Raw genomic sequence first — 25,282 nt, 5'->3', positions numbered from 1 at the left:
TTTGCACAAAATCCAGTCGAGAGTCGCTGGGTTAGATGATATCGCTGGTGAAACAAGTGCACAGCAGTTGGGCTGAGTGTTAAAACCACAGAATGGCCTCACTTCCAGACATGAGAGACAAGAACAACCCCCCACCCCCCCCCCACCCCCGCATTGTGCTGCTTTACACCGGCCTTCAGGCTGAAGTCTGCTGTTTGAAACTTTGAACATTTAATATTTTCACATTATGCACACATTGTTTTTGCATATGGAGCTGCTGTTGCTCATTACGTTGTTTTGGCTTTACAGTTAGTGGCGTCGTCAGCTTCACATCGTGAGTTTCTCAGCGTTCCTTTGGGTTATTATTTTTAGTTTATTTCTTTAAACCTTGAATTAAAATGAAGAAAGGTACAGTTCTAGAAGGTCTTATAGTTGCCCACATTTTCCTGTCGATATTAATTTCAGTTTTCCTGCATGAAAAGAAAGTAATGTAGGCTTAATACTAACTTATAAAAGCCAAAACATTTGTGACCTTATTTAGACTTTTTCATTGTCTTAAAATGCTCTCTAAGAAGTACGGATTTTCACATTTTCACTGCTAAACATAATCTGTAACCATGGTGATTCAGATTAGCTCTTCAGAGTGTGAACACAGCTTCATAGCCCAACAGTCAGAACTCCTCTGAAATGGATTACTCGCATTTCTTGCTGTATCAAACTGTTTTTCTGTGTCACATATTGAAGGGAGATGTAACAGCGGAGTAATTGAGTTCGGCTCGATAATTTATGCTAGATTCGGATTGGTTCATTTATAAGGATAAATCATTGGCTAGGGGGGGATTGGGAGTGTGTGGCCTGTGGTCAATAAGACAAGACAAGACCAAATGACCTCATTAATCTATTTCAGAGTTGGGAAAGCAGAGAGAGTTTTCTAGTGTACAAATTGTATTCATATAGGCTGTGTATCCTAACACGAGTCATTAATAATCAGAAGATCTGAAGATTTGACAGAATAATTATGTAGATCCATGCAGCGCAAAAGAGTGACATTTGATTTGATTTCACTTTGTCAGGGAAAACTTGTGAAATTTGTCTCGCATCCCAGGATGTGCACCGTCTCACATGAATAACAAAAACACAACAGCTGCTGTGTTCAGCTAGCCAGGTAGTGGAGCAGCCTGTTATTAGGTGGGCGGGGCTTTGTCGCTCTATTAAAGAATAGAGAAAAAAGATGGAGGATGAAGCAATGAGATGAGCTGCGTTTGCTGTTTGGAAGTCTTTAGGTTTTAAAAAGACAGAGAGATGGGGAGGTTTTTTGTTTTTTCTGAAAGGCCTAACCAGCTCCTCCACAAGTAGCAACAGGGAGCCAAGTGAGGTGGTGATCCAGTGTTACGCAACGCCAACAGGTGTCCCCCCCCCATGATGTATTCCCAGCTCTGCAGTGGAAAATGGAAGCCAAAAGGAGTGTCATGTTTAAGTGCAGTGAGAGGAAAAAGTGGCAATACAACTTATCCGAATTCATGTTTGCAGGATTAGTAAGTGTCTTTCACGTGTAATTTATTCATGGATTCATCAGCTTAGAAATCCACATTTTTGTAAGTTACATAGGCCTGAAGTGACTGCAGATAGATTGAGTATAGCCAGGTTTTAGATCTCTTTTTTTCTGGGCTTAAATCACTTAACATTGCTGACGCTACTGGGGATTTTATTAATTGGTTAAACATTGCAAGGATAAGTAATTTGCATTGTTAAGCACATTTCTTGTTCTTGCTTAACAAAGCAAAAAGAAAGCTTTCAGATGCAGCGAGGTTCATCTATTCCTGTGTTGTGGTGATCCCTCAGATTTGCATTCACTATAATAGGTTCTTATCCACCATATGTTCATGCCCAGTTTCCTTTGTGTTGCTCTGCTACCGAATGTTTAATCCTTCATGGAAATCATGATTAATACTGGTCAGAGGTCAAATGTAGCAGATGATAGCATTTATCTCTGAACCTCTGCCAACTACGTAATTGACCCTGATGTCTGCTTGGCCGGGAGTGCCCTGAGAGCTTTGATTGATAATGGCACTGCCACACATGTTGTCTTAAGTATTTCTTTTAATCTATTGTTTGCTCTCTGACTTTCCCTCTCAGCACGCCTACTTTACATGGCATCAAAAGTACAACAGCATCTGTTTACAACAATGAAACGAGAGCCCTCGGTCAAACCAGCGCACCTGCTTTTCCTGTCAGTTAGTATCAGAAGGGAGGATTATCCGGGGTTAGCTGATTGGCTCATTGGCTAACAACTTGTCAATCACAAGCCGTTAGCTGATGACGTGCAGTTTATCAGTCAAAGCCACTCCTTGCTCATTACATTCATTTTCAAAATACCAAGATGATGAGAGGAAAAACTCTCAGCTTCATAACTGGACTCCTCTAATCAGCGGTTAGGCCACAGTGGCTGTGCAGTAAATGAATCAAATCGTCCTGTTTATGAGGGGAAGCACATCAGAAAAAAAATATTCAGTGACAAAAGCAGAACTTTTTGTGTCCCGTTACATCTGGTGTAAAACTAACACAGGATTTCATAAATAGAACATCATACCAACATGGTGGTGGTAGTGTGATTGTCTGGGCCTGCTTAGCTGTTTTACCACCTGGACCACTTACAATGTGTCCGGCCTTCAGTTCACCGAGCACTTGGGTTACGCAGGACGATGATGTGAAACACACCAGGCATCCACATCTGAATTGCCCAAAAAACACCAAAATGAAGGTTTTAAAGTGGACTAATCAAAGCCTGGACTTGGCACGACCTTAAACAGGCAATTCATGCTAAATTAAAACAATTCTGCAAATAACATGTGAAAGACTCATCACCAGTAATCATAAAAACACTTGATTGCAGTTCTTGCTACCGAGGGTGGCACAACCAGTTATTAGGGTTAGGTGACAATTACTTTTCCACACAGAGCCAGGTAGATTTGGACAATTTTTTTCCCTAATTAATGAAAAAGTCATTTAAAAACAGCGTGATCTGAATTACTCAGGTTGTCTTTGAGTAAAATTACAATTTGTTTGGTAAAATAAAACAATAACAAACCAGGAAGAGGGCTAAATACTTTATCACATCACGTCTCTATGTCAAAATAGATTTGGATAGAACAGAATAGAATACACCTTTATTGTCATTGGATATGTACAACGAAATTTGCATTACTTTGAAATGTTTGTCCCTGACAAGAAAATGTAATTCCTGACAAGTAGAATCCGTGTGCCTGTTTCTGTTTAGCAATGCTCGCAGTGAAGGGGACACCGAGGGTGTTATTTTGAAACCTTTACAGATGCTCATTTAGATGGATTGTAGTGGATTTCTATAATATCACTGGAGGAGAAGCCTCAGACAATATAGGAATGCTGCCGAGAAACGCAAATATGGCTATTTCGTTCTGTTCTGCCTATACTGTAAGTGGTTGGTAGTTAAAGAACACCTAAATAAGAAGCAGACATTTACTTTGCAGACCTGCTGTATCAATTTATACTAATGGTTTCCTAATGTTATCCTTCCATTCAATTACACTAAATGGTAAATGGCCTTTATTTATATAGCGCTTTACTAGTCCCTAAGGACCCCAAAGCGCTTTACATATCCAGTCATCCACCCATTCACACACACATTCACACACTGGTGATGGCAAGCTACATTGTAGCCACAGCCACCCTGGGGCGCACTGACAGAGGCGAGGCTGCCGGACACTGGCGCCACCGGGCCCTCTGATCACCACCAGAATATGCTAAATAGAATATGCTGAGAAAGAAAGGCTGTTAGGGACCCTTTCAGTTTTCCTCATTGAATTCAAAAAGATCCAAACTCTGCTCGAGATTTAAAATCTCAAACTTGCAGATATAGCTTGTTTATTTTCCCCCTTCAGGGCCATTCAGAGATGCTGTAAGACCCTGAAGTCTTTGATGTTGGTTTTTCAAAGCGTCTGAGATTTAAGCGCTGATGTTGCGTTTTTGCAGTTCTGTCTGGCCAGCAGAATAAAAGTTTCTTGTTGGGCCAACACTAATCACATAATCCCTAGTTTATAATTTGGGATTACATTTGTCTGATATTTTTTGTGCAGGAGCCATTGTACGATGACGAATAGTCAGAATTTACTGAGATCTTACTGCTTCTTTAGGCAATAAATATCCCAGAAAGATATCTTTCTCCTCAGAGTCCTATATGGACTGCTAATCTAACACAGTAAGTCTAGGCTTCCTTAGAAAGCAAATTTGCTCCCTCACCTCTGGCGCTCAGAGCAAGTGCTTCTCCGACAGCGCTGTCCTCCCAGGCTGTTTGTTAGCTAATAGCGAATGATGCTGTGGCAAGTTGAGTGACATTTTGAGTAGCGGCCCTTGTGGGACAAGAAGCATCTGTTACCAAGTGCATCAAGAAGGCTGAACACTAATTAATAGCCTGTCCTGTTTACACAGTTTGATGGAAGAGTGTTAGTTCAGTCTCCTCCAAGTTCTCAGGACACCTCCGCCTCTTTGGCATTAGAAAACCATCATAGTCTCTTGTTATCATCTGAGTGGGCATCTTTTTGGATCTGACTATGTAAAAATACATTATATTAAAATACGTATTTATATATAATGTTAAATATGAGATTTGTCGTCAATCAGCTCTTGGAGTAATTATGAAGACTGACCTCTGCTCCAAGGTTTTCTCCAATCTAGCTTTTACCATGATAGCTTTGTTATCCTTTCCACACTAACAGCTGTCAATGACTTTAAATATATGTTTCTGCTTTCTCAAAAAATCTTTTACTGTCACGACGGTAACAATGTTTGTAAAGTAGCTCCAAATACAGAGAAGATGTTCAGCAGCCAACAGGACACCAGATCACAGCCCGACTAAATATACTTTCAATTTAATTTTATTTATATTGTGTAAAATCACAACAACAGTCACTCAAGGCCCTTTGTATTGTAGGGTAAAGGCCCTACAATAGGACAAAGAAAACCTTGGGAATCAAGTCAATCCTCTATTAGCAAGCACTTGGTGACAGTGGGAAGGAAAAACTCCATTTTAACAATATGAGGCTCAAGGAGGTCTGCCGCGACCAGTTGGGGATAAGGGGAGGGAGTGTATAAACAAACAGAGTGAAAAGAGGTGAGTTAAGTGGCAAATCAGTTGAATTAAACACTCCAGGGACATGGATAGTAAGGCACATGTAAATTTAGTCAAAACATTACTGAGGGCAGGAAAAACACAAAGGAGGGAAGTATAAACAGAGAGAGTGAGCAGCTGACTTGCAAAAAAAAAAAGTAGGAAGTAAAGTAAAAGAGGGATTGGAGGGAATATACAGGGTGGGCCATTTATATGGATACACCGTAATAACATGGGAATGGTTGGTGATATCAAAGTCCTGTTTGTGGCACATTAGTATATGTGAGGGGGCAAACTCCTGAAGCTGGGTGGTGACCATGGTGGCCATTTAGAAGTCGGCCATCTTGGATACAACTTTTGTTTTTTCAATAGGAAGAGGGCCATGTGACACATCAAACTTATTGGTAATGTCACAAGAAAAACAATGGTGTGCTTGGTTTCAACGTAACTTTATTCTTTCATGAGTTATTTACAAGTTTCTGACCACTTATAAAATGTGTTCAATGTGCTGCCCATTGTGTTGGATTATCAATGCAACCCTCTTCTCCCACTCATCACACACTGATAGCAACACCGCAGGAGAAATGCCAGCACAGGCATCCAGTATCCGTAGTTTCAGGTGCTGCACATCTCGTATCTTCACACCATAGACAATTGCCTTCAGATGACCCCAAAGATAAAAGTCTAAGGGGGTCAGATCGGGAGACCTTGGGGGCCATTCAACTGGCCCACGACGACCAATCCACTTTCCAGGAAACTGTTCATCTAGGAATGCTCGGACCTGGCACCCATAATGTGGTGGTGCACCATCTTGCTGGAAAAACTATGGGAACGTGCCAGCTTCAGTGCACAAAGAGGGAAACACATCATCATGTAGCAATTTCAAATATCCAGTGGCCTTGAGGTTTCCATTGATGAAGAATGGACCCACTATCGTTGTACCCCATATACCACACCAAACCATCACTTTTGTTGTTCCAACAGTCTTGGAGGGATCCATCCAATGTGGGTTAGTGTCAGACCAATAGCGGTGGTTTTGTTTGTTAACTTCACCATTCACATAAAAGTTTGCCTCATCACTGAACAAAATCTGCGTGAACTGAGGGTCCTGTTCCAACTTTTGTTTTGCCCATTCTGCAAATTCTGTGCGCCGATCTGGGTCATCCTCATTGAGATGCTGCAGTAGCTGGAGTTTGTAAGGGTGCCATTTGTGAGTAGCTAATATCCGCTGAAGGGATATTCGACTAATGCCACTCTCCAGTGACATGCGGCGAGTGCTACGCTGTGGGCTCTTGCTGAATGAAGCTAGGACAGCCACTGATGTTTCTTTGTTAGTGACAGTTTTCTTGCGTCCACATTTTGGCAAATCCAACACTGAACCAGTTTCACGAAACTTAGCAAGTAGTTTGCTGACTGTAGCATGGGAGATGGGTGGTCTCGTAGGGTGTCTTGCATTGAAATCTGCTGCAATGACCCGGTTACTGCGTTCACCAGATATCAACACAATTTCGATCTGCTCCTCACGTGTTAACCTCTTCGACATGTCAATGGCTGTGAACAAAGAGAAACTTGTAAATAACTCATGAAAGAATAAAGTTACGTTGAAACCAAGCACACCATTGTTTTTCTTGTGACATTACCAATAAGTTTGATGTGTCACATGGCCCTCCTCCTATTGAAAAAACAAAAGTTGTATCCAAGATGGCCGACTTCTAAGTGGCCACCATGGTCACCACCCATCTTGAGGAGTTTGCCCCCTCACATATACTAGTGTGCCACAAACAGGACTTTAATATCACCAACCATTCCCATGTTATTACGGTGTATTCATATAAATGGCCCACCCTGTATATGGGCTCAAAATGTGGTCATAAATATTTTGTACTTGTAAATCAGGATTTGTATGTGTAAAAAGATTTGTGTGTGTGTAAAAAGATTTGTGTGTGTGTAAAAAGATTTGTGTGTGGACTTAGCCAAAAAAAACCCTGCAAGTTACAAGTACGAATTTTGACCCTATTTTTCTTCCTTTCATCTGATTGGTCAATGGTCATGTCAATCACAAATGTAACAGTCCAATCAGAGAACAGACGGGTTTGGCTGTCAGAGGGGCGCTTTTTTTGAACTGCAGGTCTTTGAAGGGAATAAATGCCCTTTTACATGCCAACCCAGCGTTTTCCTTCATCACCACGAAGGAAAACAGTCTGTGGTCGTCCAAGTTTGGTGGTGTGTCACAGGTCTACGTGTTTAATACAGGGACTTCCACGGCCTTTTCAACAGCGCTGCGGATTGCGGGGGAGGGTGGGGGTTCTTCATTACAAAGCTTTCTTCGTTATGAATTAGCATACATGTTTTTATTGAACATTTGAAGAACTAGCAAAAAAACCCAGAAACTCTTGTAGTTCACATAAAGTCAGAGATGGAAAAGACAAGCAGCAGGTGCATCTAGTACAGGTAGAGCTGCTGCAAAAACCCACAGAGCCCAGCAGCCAGCGCAACAAATTCTGGATCCTTTGCTTTTAGTTAGCATTAGCAGCACATCCTGCGTCCGATGTGAAAGGACTTCTATGCTGCGCACTGTGACTCACAGCCATGGTCCCGGGTCAGCCCTGACTTTGTGTTAAACTAATCCTAAAGTAATAATGGTATTTCTAACCACTGACATACCACAACTTTATCCTTTCAACAACTGCTGAAAGTTACGGGACCTAGCTTCTATCATTTACATAGAGATCCTCCAGCTTCAAACTGTCCACACAGTCCACACACAAATTCTTTTTACACATACAAAACTGACTTACAAGTACAAAATATTTATGACCACATTTTGAGCCCATAAATATAGGAGGACATTAAAAAGGAAGGGACTCAGGAAACATAAATGCAAAGGATTAAAGGATTACACCAATAAACAAGGAGCAGTACAATGGCCGTAACACAGTAACGATGATCAAAAATATACATTTTATTCTCTGATTCTTTCCCTCCCACAGACAACAGTTAGCTGAGTAAAAGAGATTAAATGGATAATCCACAGATAATGTTGACTGACTCACAAATGAACACACAAAAAGGTCACAACTGAAGTAACAGGATGTGAAATCCTGAATTTTAAGTCTTTGGGATGTGGCAGTTTCCATCTATTGTCAAATTTCCTTTAAATGTCACAGGGAAGGGCTCTCATGCTTAAAGAGATCGGTGCTTATCAGCAATTTTATGTTAACCTTACACTGTGTATTGTGGGAGTGGCGCTTGACTCCTTCCCACACTGACACCTCGTACAGACGTGGCAATATCTCCACAACAGCTACTCCCACGTTATTGCACTCTCCCACACTCCTCACACAAAGTGAATCACCTGTAATGTTGGGTCAAAGGTTCCTTTGTGTTTTCATGTTAGGAAGTGAAGCGCAATAGTTTTGACTGTAATAGACAGGAATTGAAATCGCATGATAGTGTTCTACCCTCGCCAAGCAGCACTTTGCCCAAAGAATAAGCTGCTTATCTGTGCATCTCCCCAAAGTGAAGAGTTTGACGTGTAACGGGTGAGGCGCGTGTGATGACTGTCCCAAATGAAATATTTCAGCACAGTCATGGAAACTTTGAAATCTGTATTTGCTTTATGTTCAGGCAGACCGTAACAACTGCTGTCTCCTTGCGCCCTTTTCAAGTCATTGCAGAAAAGGATGCGACTGCATATTTTTGTCATCGTTCAGGAGTTGCATGGACTGTTGCTTTACTCTGCATAGCCATTCCCTTTTCTTTTTTTTGTTTGCCTAAACGTATTAAGCGTGAGCCAATATGTGAACTGCCCGGTGAGATGGCAAAAGCAAACACTGTCTCTTTCTTAAGCAGGATGCTGTACCAATCCAGCCATCACCACGACAAAGAACACGTCAGTTTTACTTGTAGAACTGAGAAAAGTCATGCTTTCTGTATTCCTGCCATCACGTGTCAAAAGTCACAATATATTCCTTCATGTTACATAAAGTATTATTAATCCACAGTTTAATTGCAGCGCTTGAACTTGAGTTGTTTAAGTGCTGGCAGGTAGTTGAATTCCTCTCTCAATCTTTCCCTTATTTACTGCCCTGAAGCTCATTCCGTCTCCCCTGACTGACTGACCTCAGTTTGCCTTTGTAGTAATAAGCTTGCGGTAAGAACAAGCTCTGACCGCAGTGGCTCCCCGGAGCTCCAGCTCAAACCACAAATGCGCAGCCAACCGCCTCCCCAACACAACCTCGCTCCGTTCGCTTCCAGAGGTGAAGGCACGGGCTGCTTTGTAGTGCTCCCTTATTTCGTTTTAAATGATGTTATTAGGCCATTTAATTCCTGACTGAGTCTTTCCTGTCCGCGCTCCAAACCCTTGTCTTCACACTTGTTTTACAAGGCAGATGCTAGTGAGGTAAAACGCTGCCAGCTTCAGGCTCCGCACTCAACGCTGAGTAGAAGTGGAATGAAAGGAACCAGGATGCAGTGTTCGCTGGTCTCTCTCCCGGCAGAGCTCACCTCTGATCAATTTAAGTGTGTTTTATTTTTAGAGAAATTAAAACATTTATCGTCCTCTTTGTTTGTTTGTTTGTTTGTTTGTTTGTTTGTTTTTCATATTCAAGCCCTGATGCAGTGACATCATCAGAGTCTTCTAAATAAAATTTATTGTTTAGTTATTGTTAGGTGCACGTGGTCTTTCAGTCAGCCAGTCTCAGGTTTTCAGGACAGTTAACAATGAAGTCTCATGGTTAATGTTGAACGATGCCACGTGGTGTGCTGACAAAAATAGATGTCACATGGCACCAAAAAAGCTTTACACGTAAATGCAAAGCTGACCTTTGTCAGGTACAAATGACACCAATTCTGTAGAATTGCTCACATATTCTTTCCCCCGTTCTGTCGCAGCTCACACCCCAGACAACAGTTTCCTGGGCTTTGTTGTGGAGCAGCACCTCAACGCCAGTGACATCAAGCACATCGATGACGTTAAGAGACAGAATCAGTCACTAGTCTATGGCAAGGTGGACAACTTCTGGAAGGTAACATTATCTTTAAATGCTCTTATATTAAACTTAAATTCATTTATATTGTTACTTATATGCGCCTTTATGTTTTTCTTTGCACATGTTTATGATCTACATTCACTGCTTGCAGTCACTGTGTCTATACACCTCCAGATTCCACCTTTTTAACACTTACAAATGGGCACAAAGTTAGATATGTATGTCCTCCCTGTGAAGATGACAGGGACAGACTTCACTAAGCATGCCAGAGAAGCCCAATGCACCAAGGATAACCCATTGTCAGCCCTCTGAGAGCTCTGCAGTGAAACTCTTTGAACAACCTTGGGTGAAACTTTCACAGGAAACTTAATAGCAGTCTGGTTTAGGAGCTCAAATTCAGCTTATCACCTCCTTGGTGGAGGTTTTAATATATTCAAATGCATGCTCACTCTGCAGCACAGAGACCAAGGGATTACTGTATCCTAGACAAAAATGGCTTGGAGACTTTGGGGAGATTTGAACATTGTTTGGCTCGACATGGATGGCTGGATTAGTACCCAGGCCTTGATGAGCTTTCAGCTGACACCACGTATGCTTCTGAGTGGGTTGCTCCAGATCCAACTGACTCTATAGATGTCTGAACTCGATGGGATAATAATAGATGCTACAAAGAGAACTGTCCTCGTGTAGGAGGCAGTGTGATAAAGATGTGGAGGATTAAATAATAAGCCCAACCTAACCGGTTAATGATCTTACTCTGGAAATAATACTGTTCTTGTGGATTGTTCCACTTGCTTTTATCTAACTTTACTTGCTGCCTTTAAGCTCATTTAAAATATGCGTACTGTTTTTTTTTTTATTCATACCTTTACTGTGTCTCGGAAAATCTGAGAGAACAGTTCTCAGCAGCTCTAACTGCGTCGGCAGACTTCAGCTTTGGAATAAAACAGAGCGCAGACAGCCTTCACTTGACAGAGAGTGACCCTGTCTGCAAGCATTACACTTTGCACTGTGTGCAGAGGATATTGATGGAAAGGATTTTGTTCCTAAGAACAGCAACACGATGTGTCGTTATGCACCACGATGAAATCTGTGATTATTAATTTGAAGCTAATATTTGTGGTGAAATATTAAATCAGCTAAATTAATACTTCTTGGCTATCTAACTCATGGACAAGCTGCTCTCTAGTCCCTAAATTAACTTGCAATAACCAACTAAGTGTTGCATTAGTTAAATATTACTTTAGCTGCTCTAACAAAGGCAACAGAATATCCCCCAAAGTTATCATCACAAACAGATTACGCACAAAATATAACACCGCAATCCAAATAAAGTACATTAATCGGTAACTGACAGTCCTCGTTTTCCACACAGTGGTGCTCTAGCAGAGCACGCTGGCCTATTCTTGCTACACAGTCGACTGGTTAGTAATGACATGTTCACGCTGTCATGTTTTCATACGAAGAAACTTGTGTTTGTTTGAATTCGTGCTACATCCGGTGGTAGAATGTGACGTTGTTAGCATGCTCATTTCTGTTAAATGCATCTAGCTAACAATTTTAGCTGTTTGTATCGATGTAATTACCTGTTTGCACTTACAGTTTTAATTACACTTTGAGCTTCATCTTAGCACTGACGTTATCTATCTATCTAGTTATTGTTATCATTATTATTATTATTCCCTGCTGGCTTGCTGAGGGTGTTAGTAGCTGACTGGCTTATTATTATGCCAACCACTGAGGTGATTCATCCTCAGAGAGGATAGTGAGAAGAAGTTCAAAAAAAAGAGCCCTCCTAATGTAAAACATATTCAACACTTACACTTCCAAGCCACTTTATAAGTCTGTAAATCCCGAGGCGTTACAGTTTTTAATCCAGAGGTGTACTGCTGTGGTTGATGGCTTCTTCTGGTGAGTCACTACACACACAGTATTGTGCCATTCAGTCTGGCTTTAAAAGGGCAGACGGGGAAGCCCATCAGCTCCCAGCAAGGGGCATTAGCTGCTAATCAGACTCCCGAGCGCGTTCATTACCTCCTGCTTTTAATTAAAGGGTCGTTTTAGGGCTGACTGATAACGAGTTGACTGGCTTACTGCGTTTCCCTTCCTTGTTCGCTTAAACCGTGCGGTGCTGCCATCTCCTTCTATGTACTCGAGAGGTTTCATTTCAAAATGACGTATCGTCTTTTTAAAGTAGAAAGTGAGACCTGCTGTAAGAAGAGGCATAATGATTTCTGGCGTTAAATTACAATTCCCAATAAGAGCTGTCTACTTTTTGTTATCATTACGATTCCTTTCTTCAGTGTTTCTCATTATTATTACCTGTGATGTATGATTTATGAGTTTGAGTCAAATTAAAGGTAAATTCAACCTGTGAAAAACACGATTTTATTTAACTAACAGTAAAATAATTCAGACTGCAACTAAAGGAAAGGGTTTGATGATAAACTGTATATAAAAGATGTACTTCTTGCACTCAGTATTTTCTACTTTTTAATTGTTTTTTTATTAAAAAATTATTTTGTTGCAGAATTAATTTGTAGTATAAAACAACCCATTATAATATACTGTTATAGATTACGTTGGCCCACTAAATCACTAGTGGAAAATGTTGCCATAGAAGCATAAGGAGTATAATGATGCTGTTAATGGAGACGGGAAGAGGAAGTGGGGAAATTCTGCTTCTGTTCTCACATCCCCTTTAACCCATGTCCACACTGGTTCAGAGCTCACACTGCCTTTAAAAAGAAAAGCTTCTTATGCGTCATCTGAACAGCAGCGCTTTGTACATTCACGTTTATTTTATTTATTTCTTGCTCTCATTGAGCGCAAAGCTGATCTCTAGACAAGTCTTATCAAATGTTTTTGTTTTATTGAGCCAAAAAAGCAAAGGAGCGTGAAGAAAGTGGACACTGAGGATGAAAATGTGTGGCCCAAACAGGAGCCAGCCTCCTGCACAGGCAGGTTTAATGTGGGGTTTTGGTGGGTAATAGACTTTATGTAAAACAGAGCTGTTTGAAAGTATGGTCACTTTCATCCCACAGGTGTGTGATGGGAAGCAGTGTGTGGAGTAGATCGATCACAGGGACGCACGCTCTCTCTTTTATAACGTTTGTGTAGATTATTTGAATGTTATACGTACTTTTGTTTTTCTTTTTCTTTTTTTTCTTTTTTTTACATAATTTGAGCTATTTTCCAAAAAATCTTGCAAGATACACGTTATTAAACCTTTCATGTGGGCAAGAGCGATACCCATGTGCCATATTTGTACCTCCAAACAGGAATCTGGTGGGAACACGGGGTACAGAACAAAAAAATGCAGTCTTTCTGAAACCCCGCAGAGATTTAATTAGAAAAAAACACACATGCTGGGAGCTTACAGAGGGGGAGGTGTTCCATGTTCATTACATCCTTCTCCAGGGAGGATGTATACTCAGAGCCTGAACACTGGTGTCAGAAGCGCTTCCCTGTGTCATGAAAAATTCATGCGTGATAAGGTCTGTCTGGCTGAAATGTTGCAAATAGAAATAACTGTGAGCTCATTAAGTGCAGACAGTGACCGAGGCGGTTACAGCAAAGGTCCCTTAAAAGAAACCAATCATTATATCTCCTCATTTTCTATCTTATGTGTTCTGTTGGACATGTTGGATGTTTATATTAAGCATGGCCAACACGTTAAATAAGAAGGTCAGTTTATATACACATATACTCCTCTAAATGCTCCATTTCACACTGTATTTTTCTACTCTTGGCTCTACGTGACATTAGTAATATCAAACACAGAAGCCCCATTCACCCACTGTTCAAACCAACTCTTTACATGTTAGAAGAAATTTGTCTCAAAGAGAGGAAAGTGAGCAAAAACGAAAAAGGTGGAGATGAACTGGAAGGGTGGCACCAAGGCATATACATATACAATTATGCTCCTATTAGCTGTTTGCCAGACGACACCCCTGGGCAACAGAAATATGAAGTCTTGTGTAAAACTAAAACATGTCACAGGTTATTTGGGAGCAGCTTAGAGTCGGGGGAGCTGTGAGTGCTGCACCTAGTGTTGACCAGGATTATGAAAACTGAGGTGGAAATGAGTAGATCTCTTTAATAAAAATCTTACTCTAGGGATCGTAGCTGATCTGTTAATCAAAATGCATGAAACGTACTAGATACCAGGATTATCAGCATCTGTATAGCTTTATGGATTTGTTTTATAACACTTAAATGTGTTGTTTTAACACATGAGCGAACTAAACAAGTTCTTTTATATTGCATTGAGTCCTTGGCTCTGTAACAGTGATGAGTAGCAAGCCTCTACTCATTAATAGTAAACTGGCTGTTTTTCATTTGGCTGTGTGTGACCTCTGAAAAGCACACGGTAGCAGGTGGCTCATCTGACCTCGAGGTCAAGCACGGCTGCACGTGAAACGGCGAGGGAGGTCCTGGGGAACAAAGACATGGATGTTAAAAAATTATTTTGTTTTTATAAGAGCCAAGGTTGATTTTTGAGACCTGAAATAAGATGGCTAGACTTCCTTTGAGAGAGCTGTTTCTATAGCAACCCATAGCTGGAGGAGTAGAAATGCAGACCCAAGCAGCTGAGAGTGACCAAATGCCCCCCCCCCCCCTTTAATCTTTTTCCAGTCATTCACATACACACACACATTATACAATCGAGCTGTGTGTCGGTGGCTCCTGGCAGGTCAATGTTAAGAATGTAATGGCAATACAGTTTCACCAAGGAGCAATGAACAGGCAGTGATGATACCATTAATGTTCAGTAACTCAATATTAATTGTAACTGTAATAATAAAAGTAAAAATGATACATTTAGAAGATTTATAATATATTAAAGAGGAAGGATTCTTCTCTAACGCGTCTAGGTTTAATTAAAAACATCAACGAGTGATTATTGCTTTTACCTTGACTTACAGCAGCAGCGTGCTACATTAGTCGGTTTTCCTATTTCACAGCATTCAGCGTGTACGAGAGCATTTGATGAGACAGAAGGGAACATGGAGAAAGGTGAGAATGAGTGGGCTGTACAGGGAGGAGAGCTGCAGGCCCTTGGCGGCATATCAGAGGACATGGTGAAGAAAGACGAATCGCACCGCGCTGACAGGGAGAGAGACACAAACGCTCACACAAGCAGCACAGTCAGAGCACTCTAACCCTTGTAGGCTCATAAGCAGACAGCATTGTGATTCCCCTTCTATGATAATCCAGTTGAGTCGAACATTAAAGCTCAACATGAAGTTTGAGGGAAGAGATGGGCTGGGTTGGAAACATTTTTTATTGCGGTTATTAAATTGACTTCTCCTGTCACAGATGTTTTATTAAATTAGGCTCAAGACATTTCCAGAAGGTGGGAGCTGTTATTGCTTTTCTTTGTTGATCTGCAGTGTTAAATATTCAGTTTGCCATTTGTAGTATTTTGCAACTGGAAAAGCAGGACATCCTGAAAAGAAACAATACTTAGCAGCTAAATTCATGCATTTGGTGCTGAAATGTACAAAAATTCATAAAATTTTGGTTCACATGATGAAATACTTTAACTAAGCCTGGGTCTGTATTTCGAAAAAACAAAAACTTAGAAATTACTCAGTTTTCTGATAAACGTTTTTTATACTTTTTATACAGTATATACAATTATATTTTCAAATACAGATATAATAGATATAATAGACAACAGTGTTACTATTCAAATACAAGTATATGATACAGTTCATGCATGAATTAACTTTAGTACCACTGCAACGAATGAAGGCTAGACTACAATTTTATTTATTTTTTTATGAACACATTTTTCCACCTCCGGCCTTCAGGCCCCATGTGTGATACTTATCTACTTCCATCCATCCATCCATCTTCATCCGCTTTATCCGAGGCCAGGTCGCGGGGGCAGCAGCCTAAGCAAAGAGGCCCAGACCTCCCTCTCCCCAGCCACCTCCTCCAGCTTATCCGGGGGAACACCAAGGCGTTCCCAGGCCAGCCGAAAGATATAATCTCTCCAGCTTATCTACTTATATATTGCAAAGTAAAGACCCTACAATAATATAGAGGAAACCCCAACAATCAGAAGACCCTCTACATTAGGCGACAGCGAGAAGGAAAGACGTCCTTTTAACAGGTAGAAACCTCCTACAGGACGAGGGATACGGGACAAGGAAGAATACCCATTTCGGTTCAAAGTAAAAATTTAACCTGACCATCAGCTGGATGTCCTCTGTTGGTAGTGTAGCAAAGAGGCTAATAAAACCAATAAAAACCATGGGTGTGTACCTACAACGCTAACAGAACTAACACACACCCGCTGTGCATACAGTCTTATATTTGAGGAGCACACAGACAATTAGAACGCAGTCTTTAGTAATTCTTTAATAATGTTTGTCTACCCTAGATTGAAATTTGATTTCAATCACTGAAATTGTGAAACAGTGGCAGTTGATAATTCAACCAGTGAGAAGAGTTGAACTGTCATCTCTGTGATTTAAAGAGACAAGCGAAGCTGGCAGGGTCATTTGTCATTGTATGTCCTGGTTTTAAAAAAGTAAAGAGGAAACACGCATTGAATATTGACGCGCTCTGCTTCCACAAACATTTACAGGAGAGGTGTTTAATTTAGACAGCACAAGGACAGAGCAGGAGAACACACAGAAACCATAAATAAATCAGTAAATTGTAGTAGCTCCATTTGGTTAACAAGGAGAAATGTATTACCCAGCACCATATCCATACTGAATGTGAGTACCTTTCTTAGCCAGGAATTAGCTTAAACTCCTCCCAGTAGCACCTATTTTGTTCCCTGCACCCTTTTGTGCTTTAAATGTGTGGAAAAATGGTATTCCCCTGTGCCTTGAGCTACCATATACAAGCCTTTAATAGCACCCATTGAAGCGTGTGACAGATACAGGTGTTTCTATTACAGCAGGGCAAACAAGGACATTATAGCTGTGGTTTCTCTGTTTGCTTTTTATATGATTATGATTATTAGTCCTCCTCTACAGGACTTGAAATTCAACTCTTTGTCACACACCAGTCCAGGCTGAAACACTTGGATGATTAACGCAGAGCCTATACACACAGCTGAGGTGGCAGTCATGTAGCACCTCCTCTACTGTCTCACAATCAAAAACATGCTCCGTGTGGTGGAACTACCAGATTCCTCCAGTAGATTAGAGACTGCTCTGCCTAATGGGGCATTGCAGGGTATTGAAGTGTAATGACCTTTCCTGACTGCACCCCAAGCATCTCTGGATGCAGATTTATCACCAGCATTCCTGTGGCTATTCCTTCAGCATCTGTCAAGCTAGCTATTGAATTTTCCAGATTCTCCATGAAGGTAGCGGCGCCAAATGAGCCAACACACTGGTGATCAAGCCTTCTGATAAAAGTGTTCCAGTATTTATAGTGTGCTTTAATATTTGTCACAGCAATGGTTTAAAAGCATTTAAACGTTATGAAATCATCACAAGAGAAGCAGTGTTTGTAAGCTCTGCACCTGCCGTTGTTGTTAACCACACATGCATCTACAATAGGAAACAACAGCAGGCCAATTTGAAATACTAATAGAAGCAGAGGGAGCAGCAACGGTGAGCTGTTAAATTAATAACTCATCAGGGGTTTGGTATGTACACTATAAGCTAAAAGTACTCACTGGTCTGCTTTCACACTCATATGAACCTGAGTGACATCATATTCTTAATCTGTAGGGTTTAATATGATGTGGGCCCCACCCTTTGCAACTGTAAAAGCTTCAATTCTTCAGGGAAGTGTGTTTATAGGAATTCTCCCAGAAGCACATTTGTGAGGTCAGGAAATGACATTGACATTGGACTCTGTGCAGGCCAGTCAAGTGCTTCCACATCAAACTCTCATCCATGTCTTTGTGGACCTTGCTTTTTGTACTGGTGCACAGTCATGTTGGAACAGGAAGCAGCCATACTCACAGAGCTGGTATGCTGAACCATTAGGAGTTCCTTTCAGTGGAACTAAGGCAGAGAGGTTGCGCAGGTCATCTGCTAATCGGAAGGTTGGTGGTTCAGTTCCTGGTTGCTCCCAGTCTGCATGCCAAATATCCTTTGGGAAGATATTAACCCCAAGTTCTACGAATGTTAGATAAAAAGCACTCACTTAGAAAAAGCATAGAAAAAAGTGCTTGTGTGAATGGTACCTGGTGACTAAAGTCATTGTGTCGGCCACTACATCTGCTTTACATATCTGTGTATGTGATGTTTTCTTTTGGGATGTGTGAAAGGGAATCATTGAGCCATCAGCAGATGTGATGCTGAGCTTGACTCTGTGTCCTCCCTGAAGTGACTCCATGGTTGATTTTTAAAACATACAGCGACAGAGATAAACCTCTCTGCAGCACCGTGTACACATCACACTTAAACTGCAGCCTTTCTCCAAGGCTCAGTATATCACTGCAGTATGTGTGTTGAATGGGTCTGAGTGTTGTGGAGGGAAATGATTTTTCCCGTCTCTCTGAAGAATGGCTGAAGTGATTTTTTTTTTAACTTCATTTTATTCTTTGCTTTGATTGACAAGCTTGCAGTTTTGGGGCCCCCAGAGTCTCTCAGTTGGAAATAATTTCAGATTGGGGAGGGGGCCGATCTGAGGTGCGTTTGATGTTCGATGTTGAAGGCAGTTTGATGGTCATGTAAGTCGAAGCGCATGCATCTGTCTGCATTCTGATGAGGCTCAAGCTCCCCGCGCCTCTTCAGGTTACTGCTCGACTCAACAGTCTGCTCTCTTTTCTTTAACTTGAGGCCTGAGAACAAAATCAAGTTTAGGAGGACTGTATACAGTTGTGTACATGTATTTCAATGATTTTCTTTTTCTAAACTTGTCAGACCCCTGTATGGAGCTCAGTGTTTTACCAGTTGAAATAATCCTTCTTTTTATCCTATACCTGTCTGGAAAAAAAGCAATTTAACTTCTACCTTTAAGAAAACCTCTTCTGATTGGCTGCCTCTTTGTAAATAGGTTTGTAGAGATGTTGCGAGCCAAGAGTAGAAAAAACCCCTCAGCCTGATCTTTTTGGCTCACAGAGATCACTTGTACTTACACTGGCCTTATTTTTTTATCCATGTTTAATATAAGCCACTGTTCTAACTGTGCATGTGTATGAAAGGAAATAGATAAAAGCATAATAGATTCCCTTTAAACCAAAAATGTGTGTGGGTCTGCTGTTCTCCGATTCTGTGTTGCTCACGCTGTCTGCTTCCATCCCCGGACACTCATCCCTCAGCCCGACAGAAAGCAGCAGCCTCCTCTCCTGTTTCCTCTTTGAGCCAAGGTTTACAAATTCCCTCTGATTTACAAGGTCATAAAACGCACCTCCTCCTCCTCCCCCTGCTTCAATCAGCCTCGCCAGCTCAGGCAGTTATTTTATAACTCCCCGAGCACCTGCTCCTGTACAAGGCCGCCGCAATCGATGTGCTCCCTGGTTTCACGTTGCATATCGCACGCGCTCTGAAACCTACACATATACGTACAGTACGGACGGGCGCCCATCACCCTGCTCGCCCAAATGCACGCAGGCTGTCAGAGGGGGAAGACTTTGAGCCTGTTAGTGCTCTAAAGTCATAACTTCTTTGTAATTCACAGCGTGCTGACAGCTGAGATAGGATCATGAATAGAAGTTGACATAACATCATTACAGGAAAGCAAAGCCAAGGAAATCCACGATAAATCAAAAAAAAATGTTGATCCACTTTGCAGTCACGCTCCTCTAGCTCGTCGTTGTTTTTGTAATGTTCTTCATGCTCTAGAAGACATCTGGATAGTAAGTACAAAGCTGAGTGTGGCCTGAAGGGCCGCAGCAGTCGACTGTGTATTCATCCTCCGCATACAATCAGGGTTACTGGAGCAGTCCCCATTTATTTAAAAAAAAAAAGAAGCTCACATCCTGCTGCCTTCAGACTTCTTCCTTTTATTGTGTGTGGATTTTTTTTTTTAGTTACATATTTGCAAATCACTCTTACAGATGACGCAACCTGTCGCACACTTATTTTACAGCACGTATACTCACCCATGCTTCCTGGAATGGCAAACAGCGAAGTAACCGCTGGGACATCACATATCAGTTTGGTGCTTTGAAGCTGAGCATGATGTGACTGTGAAGACCAGGGACAGTGCGCGACTGTAAGCTGACAGCTTGGCGTTAACACTTTAATATTGTAGGCTTGCACTACAGGATTTTTCCTGGTTTTTAACTCTAACGGGGACCATCAGCTACAAAATTTAGACAAACCGAATTGATTATGCACTTATCAAGAACGTGAGAGCCATTGCGTCACCCCCTGCTAGCCGTTAGAAACAATGCACGGTTAAGGCAGTTAGCTTTGGTTTCACAGTTCATACAGACAGTTAAACCATGATTTAGTCACGCAGGAGCTATCACTGTTGCACATTGACTTGCTGAACACACTGTGACACTTGGTGCATTTGAGGGTTTTTTGAATTTTATTGTGTTTTACAGTCTTGCTGTTGTGTAAAAGTTGCAAGAGTCGTTTTTTTATTATAGGGTTTGTTGGTCATAAAAAAAGACGTGACTGCCAACCGACTGCAGTAATATTCAGAGTATTAGTTTATGAACATAACATCAAAAACTCTGCTTTTAAAGTAATCCTAGCTCTTTTAGTCAGTCAGTGCACCATAAACTGATGTAAAAGTAAAAAATATGTTGCATATGTACACAATTAAAATATTGATGTGAATCACCAGACTGCATTAGACGTATTTCGGTTATTGCTTTAAATAAGACAAACTTGTAAAATATCAGAATTATAGACCAGCAGTTTATTTGTTTGTCTTTTTTTCCTTAGTGTCTTCTGAGCTCCAGCAGCATCGCGTTAGATTTTAAACGCGATGTTCTGCTTTCTCTTCAGATACCTACCAGTAACCTTGATTAGTAAAAACCTTCTCACTCACTCCCTCTCACACTCACACAGGCACGCACACAAATCCTGGCTCAGCCCTCCTGAGTGAGGAGATTACAGGATAGTGATTTCACCTTCTAATTAGGACTTCATCTCACACACACACACACACACACACACACACACACACACACACACACACACACACACACACACACACACACACACACACACAGGCTGCTTTAGTTACAGCAGGCTGGCTGGAGGCATCTGATAGCCAGGCCTCCAGGGACCCTGACGAGCGACTACCTGAAATTTAACCCCCAAAAGGAAGTACTGTGGGAGACACACACACACAACAGCACGGAGCAGGAACAGATCCTGGAGGTAGAACAGATTCAAAGGCAGGCTCGTGTGTAGGATATCTGATTTATACTTTTAACAACAGTGAAGCCTTGCCTCTCTATGAGTGTTAAAGCTCTTGTAATCAATAATGTTCCATTATAGAAGTGTGTGTGTGTGTGTGTGTGTGTGTGTGTGTGTGTGTGTGTGTGTGTGTGTGTGTGTGTGTGTGTGTGTGTGTGTGTGTGTGTGTGTGTGTGTGTACGCACACATACTGGTAATTGTGGCTTCACATCACGATGGAGAAGAGTGGCAGCTTTCATCTTACTGCCTCCCTGAAGGGTTCTACCTTAAGAGCGCTCAGCTGCACTGTACCCCGCTCCCACAGGGCTCAGTGCTTAGAAGGCACAGGATACAGTTAAAAACATATTTTGCACTTCAGTTCAGCATTTTATGTTCGAGTGTTGCTGGGTTATACAACAGTTATGTCCTTGTTTTTAAAAGTCGAACACCTGCTGCGGGTTTCTCTGTGGGAGAAACTTAAATATGATAGCCTAAATAAGGAATAATGTGCAGAACCATGTCAAAAGCAAGTCCAGAAAATTTTTGACTGGGAGTTTTTAAAGAGCCCATTTTTCTAATCCACATGTTGCCGTGTCTTCTGTTCATCATTAGCTAACACATGTCCTTTTGACACCTTTTGCATATCTAAATCTGCAAACAACAATCTGATGTGGCTTAGTGACAGTTGGGAGGAAGAGCTTCCTTTTTAACAGGAAGAGATCTTTAACAAGGCTTAGGGATGATCTACCACGACACCTTTGTGGGCTGCATGTCCCTCTACTTGACATTAGTTTGTAGAGAGGCATGCATCTGATGTCAGCTGGTAGACTTCTATTGCTCTGAATGAACTGAGAAAATTCAGTTCAGTTTTATTAATGTAGCACTGAATCACAGCAACCGTATGCTTTACACTGAAAGGTAAAGAGCCTGCAGTAGTCCAGAGAAAACCCTAACAATCAGACAACCCCCCACCCCCAAACAAGCACTTGGCTACACTGGGAAGGAAAAACTCCCTTTTAACATGAAGAGGCTCCGAAGAGAGGCAGTGGTGAATAGTAACTGATTAAATGCAAAGTAATGTATAAACACAGAGAGTGAAAACCGCTTTGAATGCTGTTTATTGTGAGGCGGCACTGCTTCCTGTCATATCCGTCCTCTCTTCAAACCTGTGTGAAATACCTCCAAACCGCAAACTCTTTGTGCTGTCTGTTTGATTCAAAATAACAGGTGTGAAATGTCGCCAACCAAACAGTTAAACCTCGTTCCAGTGTGGAGAATCTGCAGTTCAGGCCAGCTTTAACATCTGCAAGTATGGCTGCAAGTTGCTTAACTAATTACCGAAAAAGGAGCTGACATATCTCAACTTGCAGTGCCTAGTATTTGTCTCAAGTTAAAATCAAAAAATTGTCCTACATTTACCACAATGCAATTGGATAGCTGTAGCTGTTTGTCTTTAAAACTCCTTTCCCCCATTGTAAAATTGCTAAAAAGAAAAAAAAAGTAACAACACTGGCAAAAACACAGGGAAACTGTGTTTGTCTGTTATCAGTAGACGCCCCTTTAAATTAGATTAGATTGTTTTTCTATCCATGTTTCACATTTGACCTGATAATCAGTTTGTCAGCATTCCTGTGCAGTAGAAACAGGCCAGGCATGACTTTAAGTGTAAAAGTAGCAGGATTACTTGGTTTTGGGTCTTCTTCTTTAGGAGCATAACAGATCAGGTAGACTTTACTAACAACAGATACTGTGTGCACTGATGCTCCTTTTACAGTGCTATTTTTAGCTGAGCCCACCACTCAAGCCAGATGGTCTGTCGAGTAGCCTGAACAAAAGTTCACCAGGACACGAAATGAAATACTGATACTGATCCCCTCAAACAGAAATTGCTATTCAAAGAGCTTCATAGCAGGAGAGTTTGTTTCTAGATTATACCAGTTTAACCTAAAAAGGTTGACGTTTGAATGCTGCTTTGAACCTAATTTAAATTGATCTGCTTCATTTCCCTCCCCATTTGTTTTTTAGGACAAGAAGAAGTACCTGGACATCATTCACAGCTACATGGAGGTTCACGGCACAGTACACGGCACCAGCACCGTGCACCTCCCGGGCTACGTTAAGAACCACGGCATCCTTAGCGGCCGAGACCTTCAGTTCCTCCTGAGAGAAACGAAGGTGAGAGATCCTCACTTTAAATTGTCTAACATGGAAAAATGAGCCTTGAGGGAAATAAAAGTACATGGCTGCAGTTCTTACTAGGTGGCTGTAAAAGCCACAGATCAACTCCCACACTTTGCCACACTGACATTTTTTTAAATAATGAAGAAATTGTAGCGAGGCTTACCTGCAGTATATCGAAGAAACTCTGTATCTTTTTTAACTAACCTTGGACTTTTTGATGCGCCGTGACTACAAAATCACCTCTGAATGTTTTTCTTCTTGCTTTATATTTAGTCTGCTTGTCAAAAGAAATTGAAAAAAGAAATATTGAAGCACATATCAGTGCTACAAAAATAAGTCTACAGGCAAGTTGGAGTAAATATGTGATTCTTCTGAGACTTATTGGAGGTTTGGGTGGAAAAAATGTCTTTATGTGAATAGAGGTCTTCTTCTGAAAGAGCCTTGAGCCAAGTGGCTGTGCTTTCTCTGAGCCTGGCCGTTCACAGAGGTACTTCCCCATTCAGGTCATGACTTGTCCCTTCCTCTCACTACTCCAACCACTCGCACTGACAAAGACAACTACATGGCAATGTGTTGTGTAGAGCAAGCTCTTCAGACGCAGTGACGTATGAGAGGCAGGTTTCTAGGTTTTTACGAATGTATGCAAGGCTGCTAAACATACAACACTTTGTTTTACACCTATTAAAACAAACACTTGTAGGTAAAAATAATAAATAATTCCCAGAAGCTGCAGTCCCCTCTTGTTGTAAAAGCAGTTGCTTTATATCTATAATTAGCTGTCCGCTTTAGTTCTTTCAAGGCTAAGTTAAACATTATTAGAGTTATTGCAGCTTTGTGCAGGTTCATCTTTGATATACAATCTATGTTTTAAACTAGACAGTTTTACCACCGGATTGATTTATCTTGGGACACATTCATTACACAAACATACCTGTTGCCCTAGAAGTCTGCTAAAGGTCAGGACACTGCTTCTCACTTGAGCCTAAACCCTGATAGTGTCCATAACTGCCACACAGAACAGAAATACAAGGAGAAGAAGCAGAAATCGATTTCCTGTGAGGTCTGCCATGACCTGTCATGGTTTTGCTAAGACTGCACGGTCATGTGGGGATGTGTTCTGAACGGTCTGTGGACCCACTTTGAAAACGTATCCAAAAAATTCCCACCGAGCTGCAAACTTCTAAAGAGCTACAGAATGAAAATGACAAGATCCTCACATAGCTGACAGCAACATCCACTGGAGGTGCAAACTGGCACAAATTCAGCTAAGAATCTCTCTGGCTTCAGTCTTCATCCCTTTCAGGAAAAAATGAGGTGAGGGGAGGCTTCGATTTTCTTTAGCCTCTGAAACTAGATACTTTCAGGCAAGGGAGGGACATCAGAGCGAGACGGCCACAGCTCACGATACAGTCAGTTATAGAAAAAAAGATGGATATATATCTAAACCTCTTTGACCTTAGCAGAGCTGCAGAGTTGCTTTAGCCATAAAACATTAGTGATTCTGTCCTGAGCACCTGAAACCAAGGATCCGGTGATGTTCGAGGCACCGAGGCACAGAAAGACAAAGATGCATTCTGCAGTGGAGCGGATCATTAAAGACTGAAGGCAAACAACGCTCCACCAACAGTGCAGTGAATTATGATTTGCTGGAGCGAGAGCTTTATTAGCAAAGTCTGGCAGGTAAACACACAACAGAACCAGGA

The 25,282-nt window shown here is 41.4% G+C and overlaps 1 protein-coding gene across 6 annotated transcripts in view; it reads left to right on the top strand.

Annotated features, from left to right (window-relative positions):
- Positions 1-25,282, top strand: part of mgat5 (alpha-1,6-mannosylglycoprotein 6-beta-N-acetylglucosaminyltransferase) — a 107,614-nt gene that overhangs the window by 69,262 nt on the left and 13,070 nt on the right. For all 6 annotated transcript variants that reach the window (XR_005698813.1, XM_040051597.1, XM_040051596.1 and 3 more), the window contains 2 exons: positions 10,016-10,149; positions 23,424-23,573. Coding sequence is in view for 5 of the 6 variants with exons in the window: in XM_040051597.1 (XP_039907531.1) it covers positions 10,016-10,149; positions 23,424-23,573 (284 nt within the window). In the remaining variant the exon portion in view is untranslated. The remainder of the gene's footprint in view (positions 1-10,015; positions 10,150-23,423; positions 23,574-25,282) is intronic.

The sequence above is a fragment of the Simochromis diagramma genome, unplaced genomic scaffold (assembly GCF_900408965.1).
Source record: "Simochromis diagramma unplaced genomic scaffold, fSimDia1.1 OVJJ01000107.1, whole genome shotgun sequence".
Taxonomy (NCBI): Eukaryota; Metazoa; Chordata; class Actinopteri; order Cichliformes; family Cichlidae; genus Simochromis; species Simochromis diagramma.
The sequence above is the reverse complement of the archived record's forward strand: the minus strand, read 5'-3'. Positions and strand labels throughout refer to the sequence as shown.